Source organism: Pinus tabuliformis, chromosome 8, assembly GCF_031772625.1.
Source record: "Pinus tabuliformis cultivar Carrire ecotype Pingquan chromosome 8, CPIR1, whole genome shotgun sequence".
NCBI lineage: Eukaryota > Viridiplantae > Streptophyta > Pinopsida > Pinales > Pinaceae > Pinus > Pinus tabuliformis.
This window is the reverse complement of record NC_142294.1, coordinates 48015741-48034994: the sequence shown is the minus strand read 5'-3', so window position 1 is coordinate 48034994 and position 19254 is coordinate 48015741. Positions and strand designations below refer to the sequence as shown.

Genomic DNA, 19254 nt, shown 5'->3' with positions numbered 1-19254 from the left:
TATCAATGCAGAGGAAAAACTTAATATTGTGCACCCAGAACCCTTTAGTAAACAACATAGGCAGCTAGAGCATATTTAAGAAATGAATGCAGCTTCTTTAAAGGAAACCTGCAGTGACCACTCCTATACTACCTACAGATCTACGATTATCCACACCCGAAGAGGCTTCTGACCTGTGTGTGTCTGCGGCTGCATAGTCTTCTTCTCGGAGAGTATCTGCACCTACGGCTGCGGGTTGCCCATCTCTAGCCAGCGATCCTTCACTCTGATCTCTGATCTGCGTGCTTTTCTCCTTGATTTAGATTAGAAATCACTCATTAACAAGAATTTCCGATCTATTCTTCCTTTAGATCTTCAATATTCATCGATTACTTGCCAAAGGATCTCTTTTCCTCTTATATAGTCACGCTTTTGATAAAACAATGAATCGAAACCATAGATTATCAATACAGGGGATTCGAAAGCCTGGGGCTCGCTTTCTTTGACCAATCACTTAAGGAAAGACTTAAGTGATAAAAACAGCGGAAAAATGATGAAAAATGGTCCAAACGATAAAAAGGTGGACTTTAAACTTAATGCACCCATAACAATAATATATCGGGTCCGCTCCTTATCGCTATCGGCACATATATATCATAGCCTATTGCCGATGGCCGATCCGATGGATCGGATGCGATATGGCCATTAACCATGCTTAATATTTGTTGGGTCCGCATGCTTTCATCACTATCGGTGATTTGATGTGGGAAGCCTTTATAATATGAGCGATTTCCGCGGATGTGATATCATTATAGGCTGCCTTTAATGCCTCCATCGGGTCCGCCACCTCTTATCTCAATCAAAGGATTGGGGTGGACGACCCTTTATACATCGCAATATACTGCGGATGCGACATTATAATATATTGCCTTTAATACTTCCATCGGGTCCGCCACCTCTTATCGCAATCGGAGGTTTGGGGTGGACGGCCCTTTATACATTGGATGCGATATAACTATAACCCAAATTTGATATGCCATTAGGTCCATCACAATTGGAGGTTTCAGCGGTGTCACATAGCTGAACCCACGATGCGCCGATATCCATATATGCCAAAATATATATGCACTGATCATATATGCGCCGATATCCATATATGCCGAAAGGGGAAATGCCTTTGATTATTGAAAAATGCATATATATGGGTTTTAAGGACCAACAACGCCTGATAGTGTTAATGCATGCATATATGGCCTTTGTTTATTGTATAATGCATATATATGGGTTTTAAGCACCCAAACAACTCTCGATAGTGTTAATGCATGCATATATGGGTTTTAATCGCTCGACAACTCCCGATAGAGTTAAAGCATGCATATATGGCCTGATGACTCCGGATAATGATTAAGCATGCATCCAAGGGTTTTATAAGCCCGATACCTCTCGATAAGCTCTTCATATATGAGAATGTGCCTCTATTGCTCCGATAGGCTCCCGATGGCTCAATGGCTCTCGATAGCTGCTTCTTTGGCTTATATATGTGATATATACATATATATATGGCTCCTCTTGTCTCCTCTTGGCTCCTCTTGCCCATCTTGCTCCGAGATGCCATGTTTTCTCTGATTATCTCCTTTGTAGATGTATATAAGTGAGATGTTTGTCTATGAGAGGATTGCCATCAAGTACAATGCATGCATCACAATGCCAAAAGTCTCCCCTATGGACTTGATGGAAACAACACCAAAATCACTCTCCCCCTTTGACATCAAGGGCAAAGGGCTGATCAAGTCATACTCTGTCCTTGATATACATTCGGCTGCCTAAACTTGCTTCTCCTGACTATATCTCCCCCTGAAAACCTGCTCCTCCTAATTATGAATCGGATTATGAAAGCGATATCAACTTCAGATTTTTCAGGCAACCATTCCACTCCACAGCATTTGGCGACACCATTTTCTTCATGTCAGTAAATCGAGCTATTCTGGCTACATATAATACAGAGACGGCCCTGTTTGCTCCTACTGAGATCGAATATGGTGCACGATCTTGTTTACAACTCATCTATAGACTTATTAATCCTTCTACACTATTATAATGCCAACAATGGGTTAGATATGCTCCCCCTAAGCCTTGCACGTGTATACCCCATACGAACCTCGCGTATAAGCACCAATCTGAGAATTAACAACAGGATGATGCATCAACAACTTCCAGTTTTTTCCTGAGGTATTCAAAGGTTTCCCTAGGCAATGGTTTGGTGAATATATCAGTGACTTGTTCCTTAGAAGGAACATATTCCATCCTGACCTTTTGTTCAAGCACTTGTTCCCTGAGAAAATGATACTTGATTGGTATGTTCTTGGTTTTTGAATGCATGACTAGGTTCTTTGAAATGCTGATTGCACTTGTATTATCACATAAGATGGAGATAGGTGGTGTACAAGTGATTTGAAAATCCTGCAAGGTTTGCATCATCCAAAGAAATTGAGTGCAACAAGATGCAGCGGCCACATATTCTGCTTCAACTGTAGATAAATCAATCAAACTCTGTTTCTTGCTAAACCAAGATACTAATCTGGAACCCGTAAAGAAAGCACCACCACTTGTGCTTTTCACGTCATCCACACTTCCGGCCCAATCTGCATCTGTGTAAGCATGAAGTGTGAGATCTATGTCTCTAGGATACCATAAGCCATAGTTTTGAGTTCCTTGAAGATATTTGAAGATTCTCTTTACTGCCTGAAGATGAGTTTCCTTAGGATTTTCCTGAAATCTTCCAACTATTCCCACTACATGCATGATGTCTGGTCGGGTTCCTGTCAAATAAAGTAGACTTTCAATCATAGATCTGTAGGTTGGTTCATGAACTGTTGCTGATTCATCAGTCACACTAAGATTGCATCCTGTAACCATGGGGGTACATACTGGTTTTGAATCTTCCATGCCATACTTCTTCAAAATCTGCTTGAGGTACTTGGTTTGAGACAAGAAGATACCGTCTTCATTTTGTTGGATTTTCAATCCAAGAAAGTATGTCAGTTCTCCTAGCAAGGACATTTCGAATTATTTCTGCATTACCAAGGCAAAGCTTTGACTCATAGCTTCTTCATTGCTGCCAAATATAATATCATCTACATACACAACAAGTATTAGCAATTTGTCATTTTCAATTTTTATATAAAGATTGCTATCTGCTGATCCTTTTGAAAAACCTTGTTGATGAAGATATTTGTCCAAATGGTAGTACCAAGCCCTTGGAGCCTGTTTAAGACCATAGAGAGCCTTTTTCAATCTGCATACAAGATATTCCCAAGAATGAAACCATCTGGCTGCTCAATGTATACTTCTTCTTCTAAGTCTCCATTCAGGAAAACTGATTTCACATCCATTTGAAATACTTTGAACTTTTGAAAGCTTGAGAGAGCAAGGAACATTCGGATGGCCTCAAGTCTTGCAACAGGAGTAAAAGTTTCTTCAAAATCTATTCCTTCTTGTTGGGCATACCCTTTACAAACCAATGTTTTCTTATTTCTAATTACTTCCCCATTTTCGTTCAACTTATTTTTGAAGATCCATTTTGTTCCTATGACATTCTTATCCTTTGGTCTAGGAACCAACTCCCAAGTGTTGTTCTTTTCGATCTGTTCAAGTTCTTCATCCATTGCCTTGACCCAACATTCATCCTTGCATGCCTCTATTACATTTTGCGGTTCAGTGGAGGAGAGTAATGCCAAATAGCTTGAAGCTTCTGCAGTTGTTCTTCTGGTTTGTACGCCTGCCTCCTTTTGTCCCAAGATTTGAGATTCTGGATGATTCTTCTGTACATACCTGGATGGAGTCTTCTCTTCTATTCTTATCTGTTCCTCTGGTGTCTCTTGAGGTTCTTCTTCTTCATCATTAGTCTAATTTGGAAGGTAGTCTTCATCTTCTTCGATATTTTCATGATTTACTTGCCTAGGAATGTATCCTTTTTCATCAACCACTACATCAATGCTGTCAACAATTCTTCCAAGTCGTTTATTGTAACACTTATATGCTTTGTTGTGGGGAGAATAACCAAGGAGAATGCCTTCATCTACTCTAGGTTTGAGTTTGCCAAGTTGTTCATCATTGTTCTTGATATAGCATTTGCTTCCAAAAATTTTGAAATGCTTTACTGAAGGAGTCTCGCCATACCAGATCTCATACGGAGTTTGAGTGTTGTTCACTCGGACATTTGTTTTGTTGAGAATAACAACTGCAACAAATGCAGCTTCACCCCAGAAGGTTGCGGGAGTTCCATATTCATCAAGCATAGCATGAGCCATTTGTTGAACAGTTTTGTTCATCCTTTCCACCACTCTATTTTGCTGAGGAGTCCTAGATGTAGAAAATACCCTTCTTATTCCATGTTCTTCACAAAAATCGAAAAATTCGTTTGAAGTAAATTCCCCACCTCTGTCAGATCTGAGGCACTTAATTTTGTGATTCGATTCATTTTCAGCCAGGGCTTTGAAAGCTTTGAATTTTTGGAATGCTTCATCTTTGTGCTTCATAAGTCCTAACCAAACCATCTTAGAGAAGTCATCAATGAATAGTATAAAATATTCTTCTCCTCGAGGTGACCTTGTCCGAAATGGACCACATACATCTGTATGTACAAGCTCAAGAGGCCTGCTAGCTGATCCTTCCTTTTCAGGAAAGTTAGTCCTGGTTTGTTTACCAAACTGACATGATTTGCATATTGTGTTGTCTGGAATTTTGATGTCTGGAAGACCACGGACAGCCTGGTATTTGCATGCTTTTCTTATTTGTGAAAAGCTTAGGTGCCCCAACCTCCGGTGCCATAACCAATGTTCATCGTCCTTGCTCAAATAGCATTGTTGTTGTCCTTCTTCAAATATGTATAAATTATTGGAGTTCTTCTACCTTTGATCACTGTTTTTCCTGTATCGCGATCACGAACACTGCACCCATTTGATCAAAATATTACCTCGGTTCCTTGATTGCACATCTAACTGACACTCAGAAGATTATGCTTCAAGCAATCAACATACAAAACATTTCCAACTTTGACCTTTTCCTTCAATTGAGCAGTGCCTTTACCTTTTATGACTACAGGGGTATCATTTCCAAAAGAGACTTTCTTTCCCTTTTCTAAAACACTATATGATTCAAGATTTTCTTTATCACCTACCATGTGTTTTGGACATCCACTGTCAATATACCATTGATTTTCCCGTCCTTCTGCATAAAAGGATATTCCACATCTTTTTGGTAGTGGTTCCTTTATCCTCCATGTTCTAGTGCTTGGGGCTTGTTCCTTGCTCTGCCGAAAACTGCTCTTGCATTCAGAATCTTCATGACCGAAGTTATTACAAATAGAACATTCGATTTCACTTTCAAGGACCGAGAAATTGTTATAGGTTATTTTCGTAATCCCAGTCATACTTCTTTGTTTTTGAACTTCTCTAGTCATGATTGTCTTGTAAGCAACACACTGAGCTACTTTGTGACCAAAGTTATGGCACGAAAAACATTGTCCATTAAAAAAACTTCTGCGATTGTCAAATCTGCCAGCCATATGGTTATAGTTTTTGTTATCATCCATTCTTGAGACTGATTGAGAAGATCTTACCTGTGGCTGATTATAGCTTTTATTCATCCTTAAGAAGGATTACCCTTGATTTACCTGGTAGTCTTTGTTTATTCTTGAGGAATTTCGCCCCTGTTTTACCTGGTGATTTGCATTTGGCTTTTGTTCATATCTCCTTGTTGCATCGAGATAACTCTTTGAGGTGGATGCTTGAGATGTTTCTCCATTATACCCCAGACCTGTCTTGATTAGTGGAGAGCCCTATACATTGATGATCTTGTCCAGAGTCTCAGATCCTTTAACAAATTTAAGATTAAGAGCCTTTGATTTCTCAATTTCCTTTCGAAGCCCAACAATTTCACATTCTAACTTTTCAAGAGCTTGTTCCTTTTCATCAAGTTGGATTTGCAAAGTGTCAATGATCATATTATTTTCTTCTAAACATGTTTTGAGTCTAGAAATCTCGTCATAAAAACCATCTGCATCTAAAGCATCCATGTAATCATCATCTTCAAAAGCCATTAAAAGTTTATAGTTGATACCTCGTTCATCTTCTTCACTATTTGAAAGACCATCACTATCTTCATGAGTGTATTAACTTTTCTTATTTGCATTCTATTTCTTGTTCCATCTAACAGGTTCTTTCCCTTTATCCTTATGAGGACATTTGGCAACATAGTGACTGACTCTCCCGCAAGAAAAGCATTTGAAAGGTAACTTACCTCTAAATCTTCCAGTACCCCATTGAAGATTCTTGACAAAATTTGATTCTTCTTCCTCTTCTGATGCATGTCCTAATTCATAGCAGTCTCCTTTGCCGAAAGCCTGGAAGGCTACTTCTCTCCTATCTGAAGGTCCTCCTTTCCTCATTTCATAAGCAGTTAAAATTCCGTGTAGTTGTGACATGGTAAGAGTTCGTAGATTCTCCTTTTCCTCTATTGCAGAAACTTTAGATTCAAACTTAGGGGACAAAGATCTGAGAACTTTTTCAACCACAACCGCCTCTTTTATTTCTTCACCCAAGTTTTTCATGCAATTAACAATCTCATCCACATGAAGGAAGTAGTTAGCCACACTTTCATCATTATGCATTTTGAGATTTTCATATTGAATCCTGAGAGTTTGAAGTTTTGCTCGTTTTACCTGTTCATCTCCTTCGTAGCTCAAAACAATCTTGTCCCATATTTCTTTAGCAGACTTATATTGCATAACCTTCATGAATTCTGATTGAGATAGGCATCCCAACAGAGTATTGACTGCCTTTGCATTTGTTTCATATTTCTTCTTCTCAGCTGAATCTGTAGGAGTAGCTGAAGGAAAAGTGTACCCTGTATCTATGATATCCCAGACTTCAGTACCAAGAGATTGAAGATAGGCAGTGACTCTTACCTTCCAATATATGAAGTTTGTCCCATCAAAAATTGGTGGCCTGATTGATGCTTCCCTCTCGTAGTTGCTCATGATGAACGATCTTCCTTCAAGTGATCAAGCTTCTTTGAAGGACCTGCTCTGATACCAATTGTTGGAAATAATACTGAGAGGAGGGGGGGTGAATCAGTATTATTACATTCTTCTCAATAAGCCATTTGGATTTATACTTTAAATTATTCTTCTGATATTGATGATTTACTTGTATATCAGTACTAACTAATAATGAACAAGAACAACAAAAACAGATAGTCACACAAGGAACACTAGATGTAAGGTGGAAACCCAATGTGGGTGAAAACCACCTGCTGCAATATGTCTCTATCTTCTTTCAAATAGAACTTCTTTTACAATGAATTTGTACTAGTGCAGTCCTTTACCAGTATGCAGGTTGCTGCCTGCAGAGAGCTACAACTCTCTCTCTCGTTCTGTAGTCTCTCCTGGAAGGGAGCTACAGCCCCCTACTTTGTTCAAGGACCACGTTTCATTAATTTTCAGACTGGATCCAAGATGCTCAAATGGTCATCAAGTATAAACAAATCTTCATAATCACCCAAGCACCAGATCAATATACATATAAGTATATTATGATAGTTATCACCCGATCTAATCAATCATTAATACAGAGGCTAATCATGCTGATATCAAAACCCAATACAGAGGATATACATACTGTTGTGCACCCGGAGGCTAAACATTATCAATGCAGAGGAAAAACTTAATATTATGCACCCAGAACCCTTTAGTAAACAACAGAGGCAGCTAGAGCATATTTAAGAAATGAATGCAGCTTCTTTAAAGGAAACCTGCGGGTGACCGCTCCTATACTACCTACAGATCTGCGAGTATCCACACCCGAAGAGGCTTCTGACCTGTGCGTGTCTGCGGCTGCACAGTCTTCTTCTCGGAGAGTATCTTCACCTACGGCTGCGGGTTTCCCATCTCTAGCTAGCGATCCTTCGCTCTGATCTCTGATCTGCACGCTTTTCTCCTTGATTTAGATTAGCAATCACTCATTAACAAGAATTTCCAATCTATTCTTCCTTTAGATATTCAATCTTCATCGATTACTTGCCAAAGGATCTCTTTTCCTCTTATATAGTCACGCTTTTGATAAAAACAATGAATCGAAACCATAGATTATCAATACAGGGGATTCAAAAACCTGGGGCTCGCTTGCTTTGACCGATCACTTAAGGAAAGACTTAAGTGATAAAAACAGTGGAAAAATGATGAAAAATGGTCCAAACGATAAAGAGGCGGACTTTAAACTTAATGCACCCATAACAATAATATATCAGGTCCGCTCCTTATTGCTATCGGTGCATATATATCATAGCCTATTGTCGATGGTCGATCCGATGGATCGGATGCGATATGGCCATTAACCATGCTTTATATATTTGTCGGGTCCGCATGCTTTCATCGCTGTCAGCGATTTGATGTGGGAAGCCTTTATAATATGAGCGATTTCCGCGGATGCGATATCATTATAGGCTACCTTTAATGCCTCCATCGGGTCCGCCACCTCTTATCGCAATCGGAGGATTGGGGTGGACGACCCTTTATACATCGTGATATACTGCGGATGCGACATTATTATATATTTCCTTTAATACTTTCATCGGGTCCACCACTCTTATCGCAATCAGAGGTTTGGGGTGGACGACCCTTTATACATTGGATGCGATATAACTATAACCCAAATTTGATATGCCATCAGGTCCATCGCAATCGAAGGTTTCAGCGGTGTCACATAGCTGAACCCCCGATGCGCCGATATCCATATATGCCAAAATATATATGCGTCGATCATATATGCACCGATATCCATATATGCCGAAAGGGGAAATTCCTTTGATTATTTAAAAATGCATATATATGGGTTTTAAGTGCCCAACAACGCCCGATAGTGTTAATGCATGCATATATGGCCTTTGTTTATTGTATAATGCATATATATGGGTTTTAAGCACCCAAACAACTCCCGATAGTGTTAATGCATGCATATATGGGTTTTAATCGCCTGACAACTCCCGATAGAGTTAAAGCATGCATATATGGCCTGATGACTCCCGATAATGATTAAGCATGCATCCAAGGGTTTTATAAGCCTGATACCTCCCGATAAGCTCTTTATATATGAGAATGCGCCTCTATTGCTCCAATAGGCTCCCGATGGCTCAATGGCTCCCGATAACTGCTTCTTTGGCATATATATGTGATATATACATATGTATATGGCTCCTCTTGTCTCCTCTTGGCTCCTCTTGCCCATCTTGCTTCGAGATGCCCTGTTTTCTATGATTATCTCCTCTGTAGATGTATATAAGTGAGATGTTCGTATATGAGAGGGTTGTCGTCAAGTACAACGCATGCATAACAATGCCAACATGTTTATCTACACCAAGAGAACTTCTCAAAGTTCACAAATTTTGTCAATGCATCTGCAGTATTCTTCAAAGTGTCCACCTCTACCAGGAACAGCTTTTTTTCTTCTATCATATCCCTCACAAAGTGATACTGAACATCAATGTGCTTTGTCTTTGAATGGTAAGCAGGGTTCTTTGCCAAGAAAATTGCACTTTGGTTGTCACAGTCTATCCTTATAGCTCCCTATACTAACCCCATACTTTAATATAATCCCTGCAACCAAAGTGCTTCCTTGCTTGCATGAGTGGCTACCATGTATTCTGCCTTTGCAGTTGATAGTGCCACTACAAATTGTTTCTTACTCATCCAACTTGTAGATATTTGTCTTGGTGCCACTACACATACCCACTTGTAGATCTTCTCTGATCTAGATCTCCAACCCAGTCTGCATCAACAAAGCCACAAATATCCAAAACTTTTTCCAATCCTAATTTTCCGTGGTAGCACAAACCATAATCACTAGTGCCATGCAAATACTTGAAAACCCCCTTCACTACTATCTAATGCTCCTTCCTTGGTTTTGACATAAACATGCTCAATACTCCCACTGCATGTGCAATGTCTGGCCTAGTACATACCATTGTATACATCAGGCTACCGAATGCACTTGCATATGGAACATGGGACATGTCCTCTTCCTCTTCTTGTGTCTTGGGACACTGTTCAACAGATAACTTTACACCTACAAGAATAGGAACCTTCACCAGTTTACTATCCTGCATATTAAACCTCTACAATATTGTCTTTATTGTCTTTACATACTTCCTATGGTTTAACCAGAGCTTCCTCTTTCCTTGATCTCTTTTAATTTCCATGCCCAAAATATAGTTTTCAGCACTAAGATCTTTCATTATGAATTTGGAGGACAATTGGGTCTTCAAATCCTATATAATTTCTTTGCCATTTCCAACCAAAAACATGTCATCCACATACAATACCAGATACATAACATGGTCACCAATTAATTTAAAATGCACATAATGATCTGCTTTGCTTATGGTAAAGCCAAGTCCCCATATAAATGTATCAAATCGCTGATACCACATCCTTGGTGACTGTTTTAGCCCATACAGAGATTTCTTTAACTTGCATACCAATTCTTTCTTACCCTTCACCATAAAGCCTTCAGGTTGCTTCATGTAGATCTCCTCTTCCAAATCCCCATGAAGAGATGTTGTCTTCACATCCATCTGTTCTACCTCAAAATCAAAAGCAGCAGCAACAGATAACAGTAATCTAATAGAAGCTACCTTGGCAACAAGAGAAAAAATATCACAAAAATCAATTCTCGGTACTTGGGAATAACCTTTTGCTACCAACCGAGCTTTGTATTTCTCCACCTTTCCTTCTATATTTTTCTTCTTCTTGAACACCCATTTTCTACCAATGGGTTTCCTTCCATCCGATGACTCCACCAAATCCCAAGCCTCATTTTTGTGCAAAGATGTCATTTCATCAACCATGGCCTCTTTCCAGAGTTTTCCATCCTCTGTTTCTACTCTTCCTTCACAGTTTTGGAATCATCATCAGTAATAGATAAAGCAAAATTTGAACAGAAAGTAGATGGACTATACCTTTCTACCTGCCTTTTTTCTCGAATTGATCTTCTCACACCCGGAGTTTGTGGCTCTTCATCTTCTGATTCCTCTTCTGCTGTAGAGTCTGATTCTTCCTTCTTAAGCTCAAACTCTATCTTCCCAAGTTCCTTTGATAGAAATTCATGTTTAATAACATCTTTCACCTCTCTAAACACCACATCTCAGCTATACACAACCTTCCTTGTTACTAGGTTCTGAAGCTTATAACCATTTAAACATTCCTTATACCCATTAAAGATGCTCTTTTCATATTTACTATCCAACTTTGTTCTTTGCTCCTTTGGAACATGTACATATGCATCACATCTAAATACCCTCAGATGTGAAAGAGAGGGTTTCTTATTATTCCATACCTCTTTTGGAGTCTTATCCTCCAATGCTGATGAAGGAGATATGTTGACCAGGTAACATGTTGTCTCCACCGCCTTTGCCTAGAATTCCTATCCTAACACGACACCACTAAGCATGATTCTTTCCCTTTCCATCAATGTCTTATTCATTCTTTCTGCAACTCCATTTTGCTCAAGTGTGTATGGAGTAGTCTTTTGTCATGCTATACCACACTTCTTACAGAATTCTTCAAATACATTGTTGCAAAACTCTCCACCGTTATCTGTCCTCAACACCTTTATCTTCTTCTCTGTCTGGTTTTCCACTAGAGCCTTAAATTATTTAAACCTGTCAAAGACTTCATATTTCTTCTTGAGGAAACATATCCATGTATTCCTTGAGAAGTCATCTATAAATGATACATAGTACACAGACTTACCCAGTGATGGAACCTTCATAGGTCCAGACACATCATTGTGCACAAGCTCTAATATTTGTTTCACCCTCTTACCACGATAGGGGAAACTCACCTGATTCTGCTTCCCATATACACAATTTTCACAGAAATCAAAATCCAGAGAGCTACTAGTCATACCTTCTACCATACCTTTACCGTGAAGTATTTGACGGCCCTTCTCTCCAATATGTCCAAGCCTCTGATGCCATAGCATGGTCTTTTCTCTAGAGACCACTAAATTTTCTGCTCCAAATTCAGGAACCATAGAAATATTGCACCCATCAAAAATAGTGCTAACTTGCAACTTGTACAGAGTTCCAACCGGAACTCCTGGCATCAATACAAGTGCCCCTCGAACCATCTTGCAGGTATCTTTCTCGAACACTGTTTTTACACCTGCATCATCCAACTTGCTTCCAAAAATCAGATTTCTAGCTAATGCAAGAATATGCAGAACACCCGAAAGTGTTCTAATCCTTCCACCTTGCAACTTCAACTTTACTTTTCCACGACCAACAATTCTAGCCTTCCTATCATCCCCCAAGAAGACATCACCACCATCATATTTCTCGTACTCATAGAACCACTCTCTATGGGGATTGAAGTGAAAGGATGCACCTGAGTCAATCAACCATGCCTCATGATATACATGTGTAATTGAAGAATCCATGTACACATCCCCACCTTCATTTGAGGTGGTTTTCGCCTATGTAGAAAGAGCATCATCAGATCCCTTTCCTTTGTCAGGAACTTTAGATTTACAGTCCCTTTTGTAGTGCCATTCCTTTTTACATTTCCAGCACACCACCTTTACAGGTTTTCCTCGAGATTTAGATCTCCCTCTAGATTGATATCTCCCACTCGATGAATATTTTTGTTTATGTTCTGGGACCGTCCTCGTACAAAAAAGGCATCACCATTCTGGCTCTCCATATTTTTCCGTCTCATCTCCTCTGTCAGCAAGGATGAGACTATTTCATCAAACTGTAAGGAAGTTGCATTGCTACCTATTGCAATAACCTGACTATCACACGAATCTGGTAGAGAACACAACAAATTAATGCACTTATCTTCATCTAAAATTTTAATATCAATAGAAAATAATTGACTTACTGCAGTATTAAATGCATTCAAATTCTCTGTGACTGAATCTCCATCTTTCATCTTCAGGTTATACAACATTTTCTGTAGGAACAGTTTATTCGCCAGAGACTTAGATTGGTACAAAGACCCTAACTTGTCCCACAAAGCCTTCATCGTAGCTTTTCCTGATACATTCATCAATACTAAATCTAAGACACACAATCATATTTTTCTCTTTGCCTACTAATCCAACTTCTTCCATTCTTCATCAGAAACTCTCGTTGGTTTAGTACCTGGATCTACCACGTTCCACTGATATTTATCTACCAACAAATCCTCCATCTTGAGTTTCCATAACTCAAAACTCTGAGTGTTAAATTTCTTGATCTCTATCTTTCCACTGCTCGCCATCTTCTTTCACCACCAGAATTGATCCCGCAGATCTCCCACTAAACAGGGTCTACCAAAGGCGCGAGCGAAACCCCTCAGCAACAAAGGAATCCCCTTTAAGCGAAAACAACTCCAATACTAGATGTAGGTTTAAACCACGTACAGAAATTACCTGCATTCGAATTATAAGAACAAAAAATAAACAATGCGATAGCATAACGCATAAAACACATATACACAGAGATTTTCCCCTCGATCCCAAAACGGAGACTACCAACTTGATTTTTCATTATTTTCATTTAAATGTTACAATAGATATTTATTCATGCAGAAGCATCAAATACCATGGACCAAAAACCATCGCACCCAAAACCATGTGCGAAAACCATGCACAAAACCATAGGTTGGTCTGCCCAACCTAATATAGGGTCCAAAAAAATTTTCTCAAGGTGCTGCCCCGGACCCCGTAGTCGTGGAAAGAATATAACACAACCGAACATGGTCAACCATGGTTCAATGTCACATTATGACAAAGATTCTCTAAATATGAAAATCAACTCTGATCAAGCATGCTCAACCATGGTCCATGTCACATTGTGACAAAAATTTTCAAAATATGAAAACCAGTCATGGTCCAACGTTGCAATGTGACAAAGATTGTGTCAATATGAAAATAAATCATGGTCAATATTGTATATTTTAGGGTTTATAATAATTATCTTAGGGTTTATATACGTTGGGTTTATAATATTAATCTCTTGGATTTACAATATTTTTTTTTTCTGGGTAAAGGCTACGTCTATATATTAATAAAGGGAAAATATGTACATAGATTACAACAGCTGAGGAGGACTAAGCCATCCTCTGAACAAAAAACCAGACAGCAATGAACCATACTTTCAGACATCTATCCGACATATCCAGATTATCCTGGTGGACGTTCAGGATCCCAAAATGTTTCAGATTGCCTAAGAGACAAAGGAAATTTCTTGACATTGACTTGTTACAGACAATCCTTATGGCTTTGATAACAAAAAACTGAATAGGAGAGACAGAGACAGAGTCTCTAAACATTAACAGAAAAAGAAAGACCTCAAAAAACCTTTGAACCAAATCAGATGGGACGACTGGGCGCTTCAGGCGACGTCCTCTCCACATTGCTGGGCGGGTCAAGCCAGATGACCGAATCCTCCACGTCCTGCTGCTGGTCGTCCGAGTCCGGGTGAACCGAGCCCTGGCCTTCATTTCTATACTGATCACGGTCACGAAGGGGCAGAATTTCTTGGACTGAGACGTCCCTGAGATTGTCTTCCAGATCCGGAGCCGGTGGAGGCGGGATTACTGGGATGGCTGCAGCCAACGGACGAGCCATGCGGTGGACTGTGCCATCCATGTCTCCTAATAAAATTTCACTATCCAGAAGGCCAGCAACAGCGGAAGCAAGAGAAGACCCAGCAGGCTCGATCGGAGGCGCTTCAGTAAGATACACGGAGAGATTTACAATGACATCCGTCTGCAGGTCCCTTCCAGGAATTCGAAGACGGAAGGACTGATATGAGTTCTGCCCAAACAAGAATTCTTCATCCGAGCTGGTGGACGAAGGATAGCTAGCCGCCATTGGAGCTATGGGATGCGGCTCCTCCTCTTCCCTTGCGGCGCGCACACCAGACCGCCCACCTCTGCGAGGCACACCCCTCCTCCTCATCACTTTTCCCAGCTGGATCACCTGCAACTTACGTTCTATTTCACAGAGGATCTCTGGCAGCAGAAGGTGCTGCTCTCCGCGCACTGAACCAAACATTCTCTGAGGTTTGCAGGTAAGGGCATGTCGGTTAAATAAACTGGCTCCTTCAGCACTTCGATACGGCATTCCTCCCACCATTACTCTCAAATTTCTTGAAACAATCGCAGACACACTCGGCTTCAATGCCCTCCCTGCAACACTCTGCCTTACCTTAACGCTGCCGTCCTTCACCATTAAATGCGAATCCTTCTTCCTCGGTATCAATATGCTTGGCAATCTCCTCGGCTCTGTCAACATGTGTTGATGTGCGGGGAGGTTTAATGACCCGTACAGTCACCCGCATCCGGGTGCAAACTCTCTGTTTGCTCTCTGTCCTGAGAAATTATCTGTTCCAATTGAATCTGTTGTTCTCTGGAGGGTAAGCATTCTAATGGTCCTTCGAAGTGAATGTTTTTAGCTTCCACTCCAAAGTTGGCCAATAGATCCGCTAGCCTATTTCCCTCTCTTCAAGTGTGCTTAAATGTGATGGCCTGGTTCTGAGAGAGCCAATTATTTAGAGACTCTAGCCTGTGAGCCATCCTCCAGCTGTGACTTACTTTGTGGACTGGCGAACCATTTTGCAGTTTGTTAGCTATTCTTATCAGAATTTGCGAGTCTCCTTCAATGATGAGAGGGAAAAGTTTTTGCCTGTGAGCAAGAATAATGCCTCTCCAAAGCCCTTCCAATTCCGCAGAATTGTTTGTGTCCCATCCTATTGATCCCATAAAGATAAGGATGGGAATACCTGTGTGATTTCTGAATACCCCTCCATAGCCAGCTAGACCCGGGTTTCCCTTAGAAGCGCCATCGAAGTTGAGTTTGACCATGCCGGAAGGAGGAGGGATCCAAGCTTTTGATTCCTGGTTGGGACTAATAGTTCTGCCATTGATGTTTGTAGGGGCATTTATCTTCATTTGCCAATTCTCCCAAACCGCTTTTTCAGATGGTAGGGAGGGAAAATCGTCGGGATACCAATTCTTGAGAGAGAGAGTTTCCATTAAGTTTTGATGAAAGTTATTCCACAATTTATCTGGCGGCATTGATTTGTCTTTAAAGATCCTCCTGTTACGTTCTTTCCAGATATTCCACATCAGAAGCCCTGGGATGAGTTGCCATAAAACTGATAGAAGAGAGCTTTGGTAAGGCGTGTGGCCGCCTTTGTTGATGGTTTCTTTGATATCATGCTGTGCCCTGCGCTCATTTTGGCAGCGGAATGCTGTTTTTTCCCATAAGATCTTGCTCACTGAACAGTTCTGCATGAGATGGAGAGTTGTTTCTTCCTCCTGTCTACACATATGACAAATGGATGGACCTGCGAAGCTTCTTTTTCTCAGGTTATCCCATGTTAAGATTCTATTGTGGCAGAGTAGCCAGATGAAAGTTGAAACCTTTGGCCAGTTTGATTTGTACCAGACTTTGTCCCAGAGGCCGCTTTTGGTTATCTGATTTTGGATGATGATATGATATGCTTCTTTGGTGGTAAAAATACCTTTTTCTCCGTAGCCCCATCTTAGTATATCTTCTTCCTCTGAAATTTTTATTGGCCTTTTTTGTAATTCGTCTTCTAGGTGTTGCAGAGCCTGCTCCGAGCTATGGGTTAGTATTAGATTGGCTTCCTTCCATTTACGAAGTTGCTGTCCAGTATCCTCTGTCCAAAAGTCTTTTACCTTTGCGTGCTGTCTTAATCCCCTTTCTTCGTTGAGAAATTCCTGAAGTGTGTCTGTCATTTTTGGCATCTGCTGCCAAGAGTCGCTCCAGAAACGTGCCATTCTTCCGTTCTTTATCTCCCAAAAACAATGATCCTGAATTAGAGATCTGTGTTGAATTGCTGCATTCCAAATTGCTGAACCTGCACTGGTTTCTGTCATTCGAAGTCTTTCTTCCACTGGTAGATTACTAGCATATTTGGCCATCCAGAGAGAAGCCCAAGGGGTACTGGGAAAGACTAGCCATCGCCACCAGATTTTTGCGCCCATTGCTTTGTTACTGTGTTCTGGATCTCTGAGACCGATACCACCTGTATATTTGGGGAGGCAAACTTTCTCCCATTTTATTAACGCCCATTTTCTGTTATGTCCAGAGCCTCCCCATAAGAATCTCCTTTGGAGGTTCTTGATTTCTTTGAGGACCCATTTGGGAGCAGCAAGAATGGAAAAGAGGTAAAGCGGCATGGAGTTGAGGACAGCTTTGATAAGGATTATTCTACTTGCCATATTTAATGAACGATGAGTCCAGAGGAGTAGACGGTTTTCTAATTTTTCTAGGAGCATTTTCCATGATGAGTGCTTGAGAGCTGAGCTCATGAGAGGGGCTCCTAAATATTTGGAGGGCAAGGAAGCTGGAGAGAAACCAGGTATGCGTCCAACAGCCCTTTGAGTGGTGGGAGGAGTGTTGAAGAAAAAAATCTGAGATTTAACATGGTTCAGAAGAGTACCAGAAGCTTCAGAGAAGGTGTTAAGAATGGACTTGACATTGCGGGCTTCTTGGACTGATGGGTGGTTGAATAGCATATTGTCATCTACGAATTGCTGGTGGGTGTGGGATGGGGAGTTATGGAAGGAGATCCCTTTTAATTTACCACTTTGCTTGGCAGCAAAGATACTTCTACCGAGTCCTTCCACCATAATAATGAAAAGGAAGGGAGATAAAGGATCTCCCTGCCTTATGCCTCTTGAAGGTTTGAAAGTGGCTGAGGGGGAGCCATTGATTAGCACAGAGAAGAAAGCTGATGAAATAAGACTTGAAATCCATCTTACCCAAGCAAGAGCAAAACCAAAAGCGGTTAACACTTTTTGGATATAGATCCAGCTAATACTGTCAAAAGCTTTTGAAAGGTCTAGTTTGAGGAGCATACCTGGCTTTTTAGTCAGCTTTAGGGAGTGAATTATTTCATGCATGAGGATGATTCCATCCGTGATTTGGCGTCCTTCTACATAACCTGATTGTTCAGGTGAGATGATGAGAGGGAGGACCTTCTTGAGCCTGGTGGCTATGACTTTAGAGACTATCTTGTATATCATGTTGCAAAGGGCAATAGGTCTGAATTTGTCCGGAGTACTGGTATCCTCTCCTTTTGGTACCAGGGCGATGAAAGTAGCGTTTAAAGCTGGGTACATCCATCTGAGCTCTCTAGACTCTTCGACTGCTAGCCAGACTTCGTTTTTGATCAAGTCCCAGAATTTGTGGAAGAAGTTTGCCGTAAACCCATCCGGCCCTGGCGCTTTCCCTACTTTCATTTGCTGCACTGCTTCTTCCACTTCCTGAAGACTGATAGGTTTAAGTAGAAGACTGTTGTGCTCTTCCGTTATGACCTTGGGGATGTTTTGGACTATTTGCTGAATTGCGTCCATTCTGTCAACATCAGGCTCCTGGAGGGCGTTTTTAAAGTAGCTTGTGAATTCCTTTTCTATGCCTTCATGGGTTTCTATCTTTTCTCCCTGCTTATTGAAAATATGAGTGATTTGGTTTGACATTCTTCTTTGGACAGTAGATTTATGAAAAAAATTTGTATTTCTCTCCCCACTTTTTAGCCAACGGATTCTGGACTTCTGCTGCCATAGGATCTCCTCCTGCCTGGCTCTTTCTAATAATTTGGATTCTATTTCTTGTTCTTTCTTGGACAGGTCCTCTGTACGCTCTCCATTGATGAGGTCTTGCTGTACCTTTTTCATTTCGGCATTGAGACGGGCTTGATCATTGAAGATGTTGCCGAAGACTTTGTGGTTCCATTGTTTGATAGCTTGTTTGATGTGCTTGAGCTTCTGTTGAATATTGGCCATTCTTGAGCTCTCCGAAGGGTGATAAGAAGCCCAGGTCGTTCTGATGAATTGGTCAAATTCTGGATGAGTTATCCAAAATTCCTCAAAGCGGAAAGGGCATTTTAGATTTTTACCTGGCCGATTCCATTGTAGCTCTATGGGCCAGTGATCGGACCCAGAACAAGGAATGATAGAGGCAGTGAATTCCCCTCCCACACTTGTAGCATTGTCATTGGATTTACAATATTAATCCCTTGGGTTTAATATTATTCCTTTGGGATTTTAGTATTAATTCCTTGGGTTTATTAATATAAGGATTCATATTCCTAGGGTATAACATTATTAATAGGGTTTATAATATTAATCCTAGGCTTTAATGTAAATCCATTGGGTTTATAATATATATATATATATATATATATATATATATATATATA

At 40.5% G+C, this 19254-nt stretch overlaps 1 protein-coding gene across 1 annotated transcript; it reads right to left on the bottom strand.

Moving 5' to 3' along the window:
• Positions 1 to 15526: 15526 nt before the first annotated feature.
• LOC149234078 (uncharacterized) lies at positions 15527 to 18838 on the bottom strand. The gene has a single exon (XM_089368150.1). It carries the CDS (start codon positions 18836 to 18838, stop codon positions 15527 to 15529), a length of 3312 nt encoding a protein of 1103 aa, XP_089224276.1.
• Positions 18839 to 19254: the final 416 nt, after the last annotated feature.

What these genes read in the sequence shown, in the direction of transcription:
- LOC149234078 (XM_089368150.1), bottom strand. Translation starts at nt 18,838, where the DNA reads ATGGCCAATATTCAACAGAAGCTCAAGCACATCAAACAAGCTATCAAA.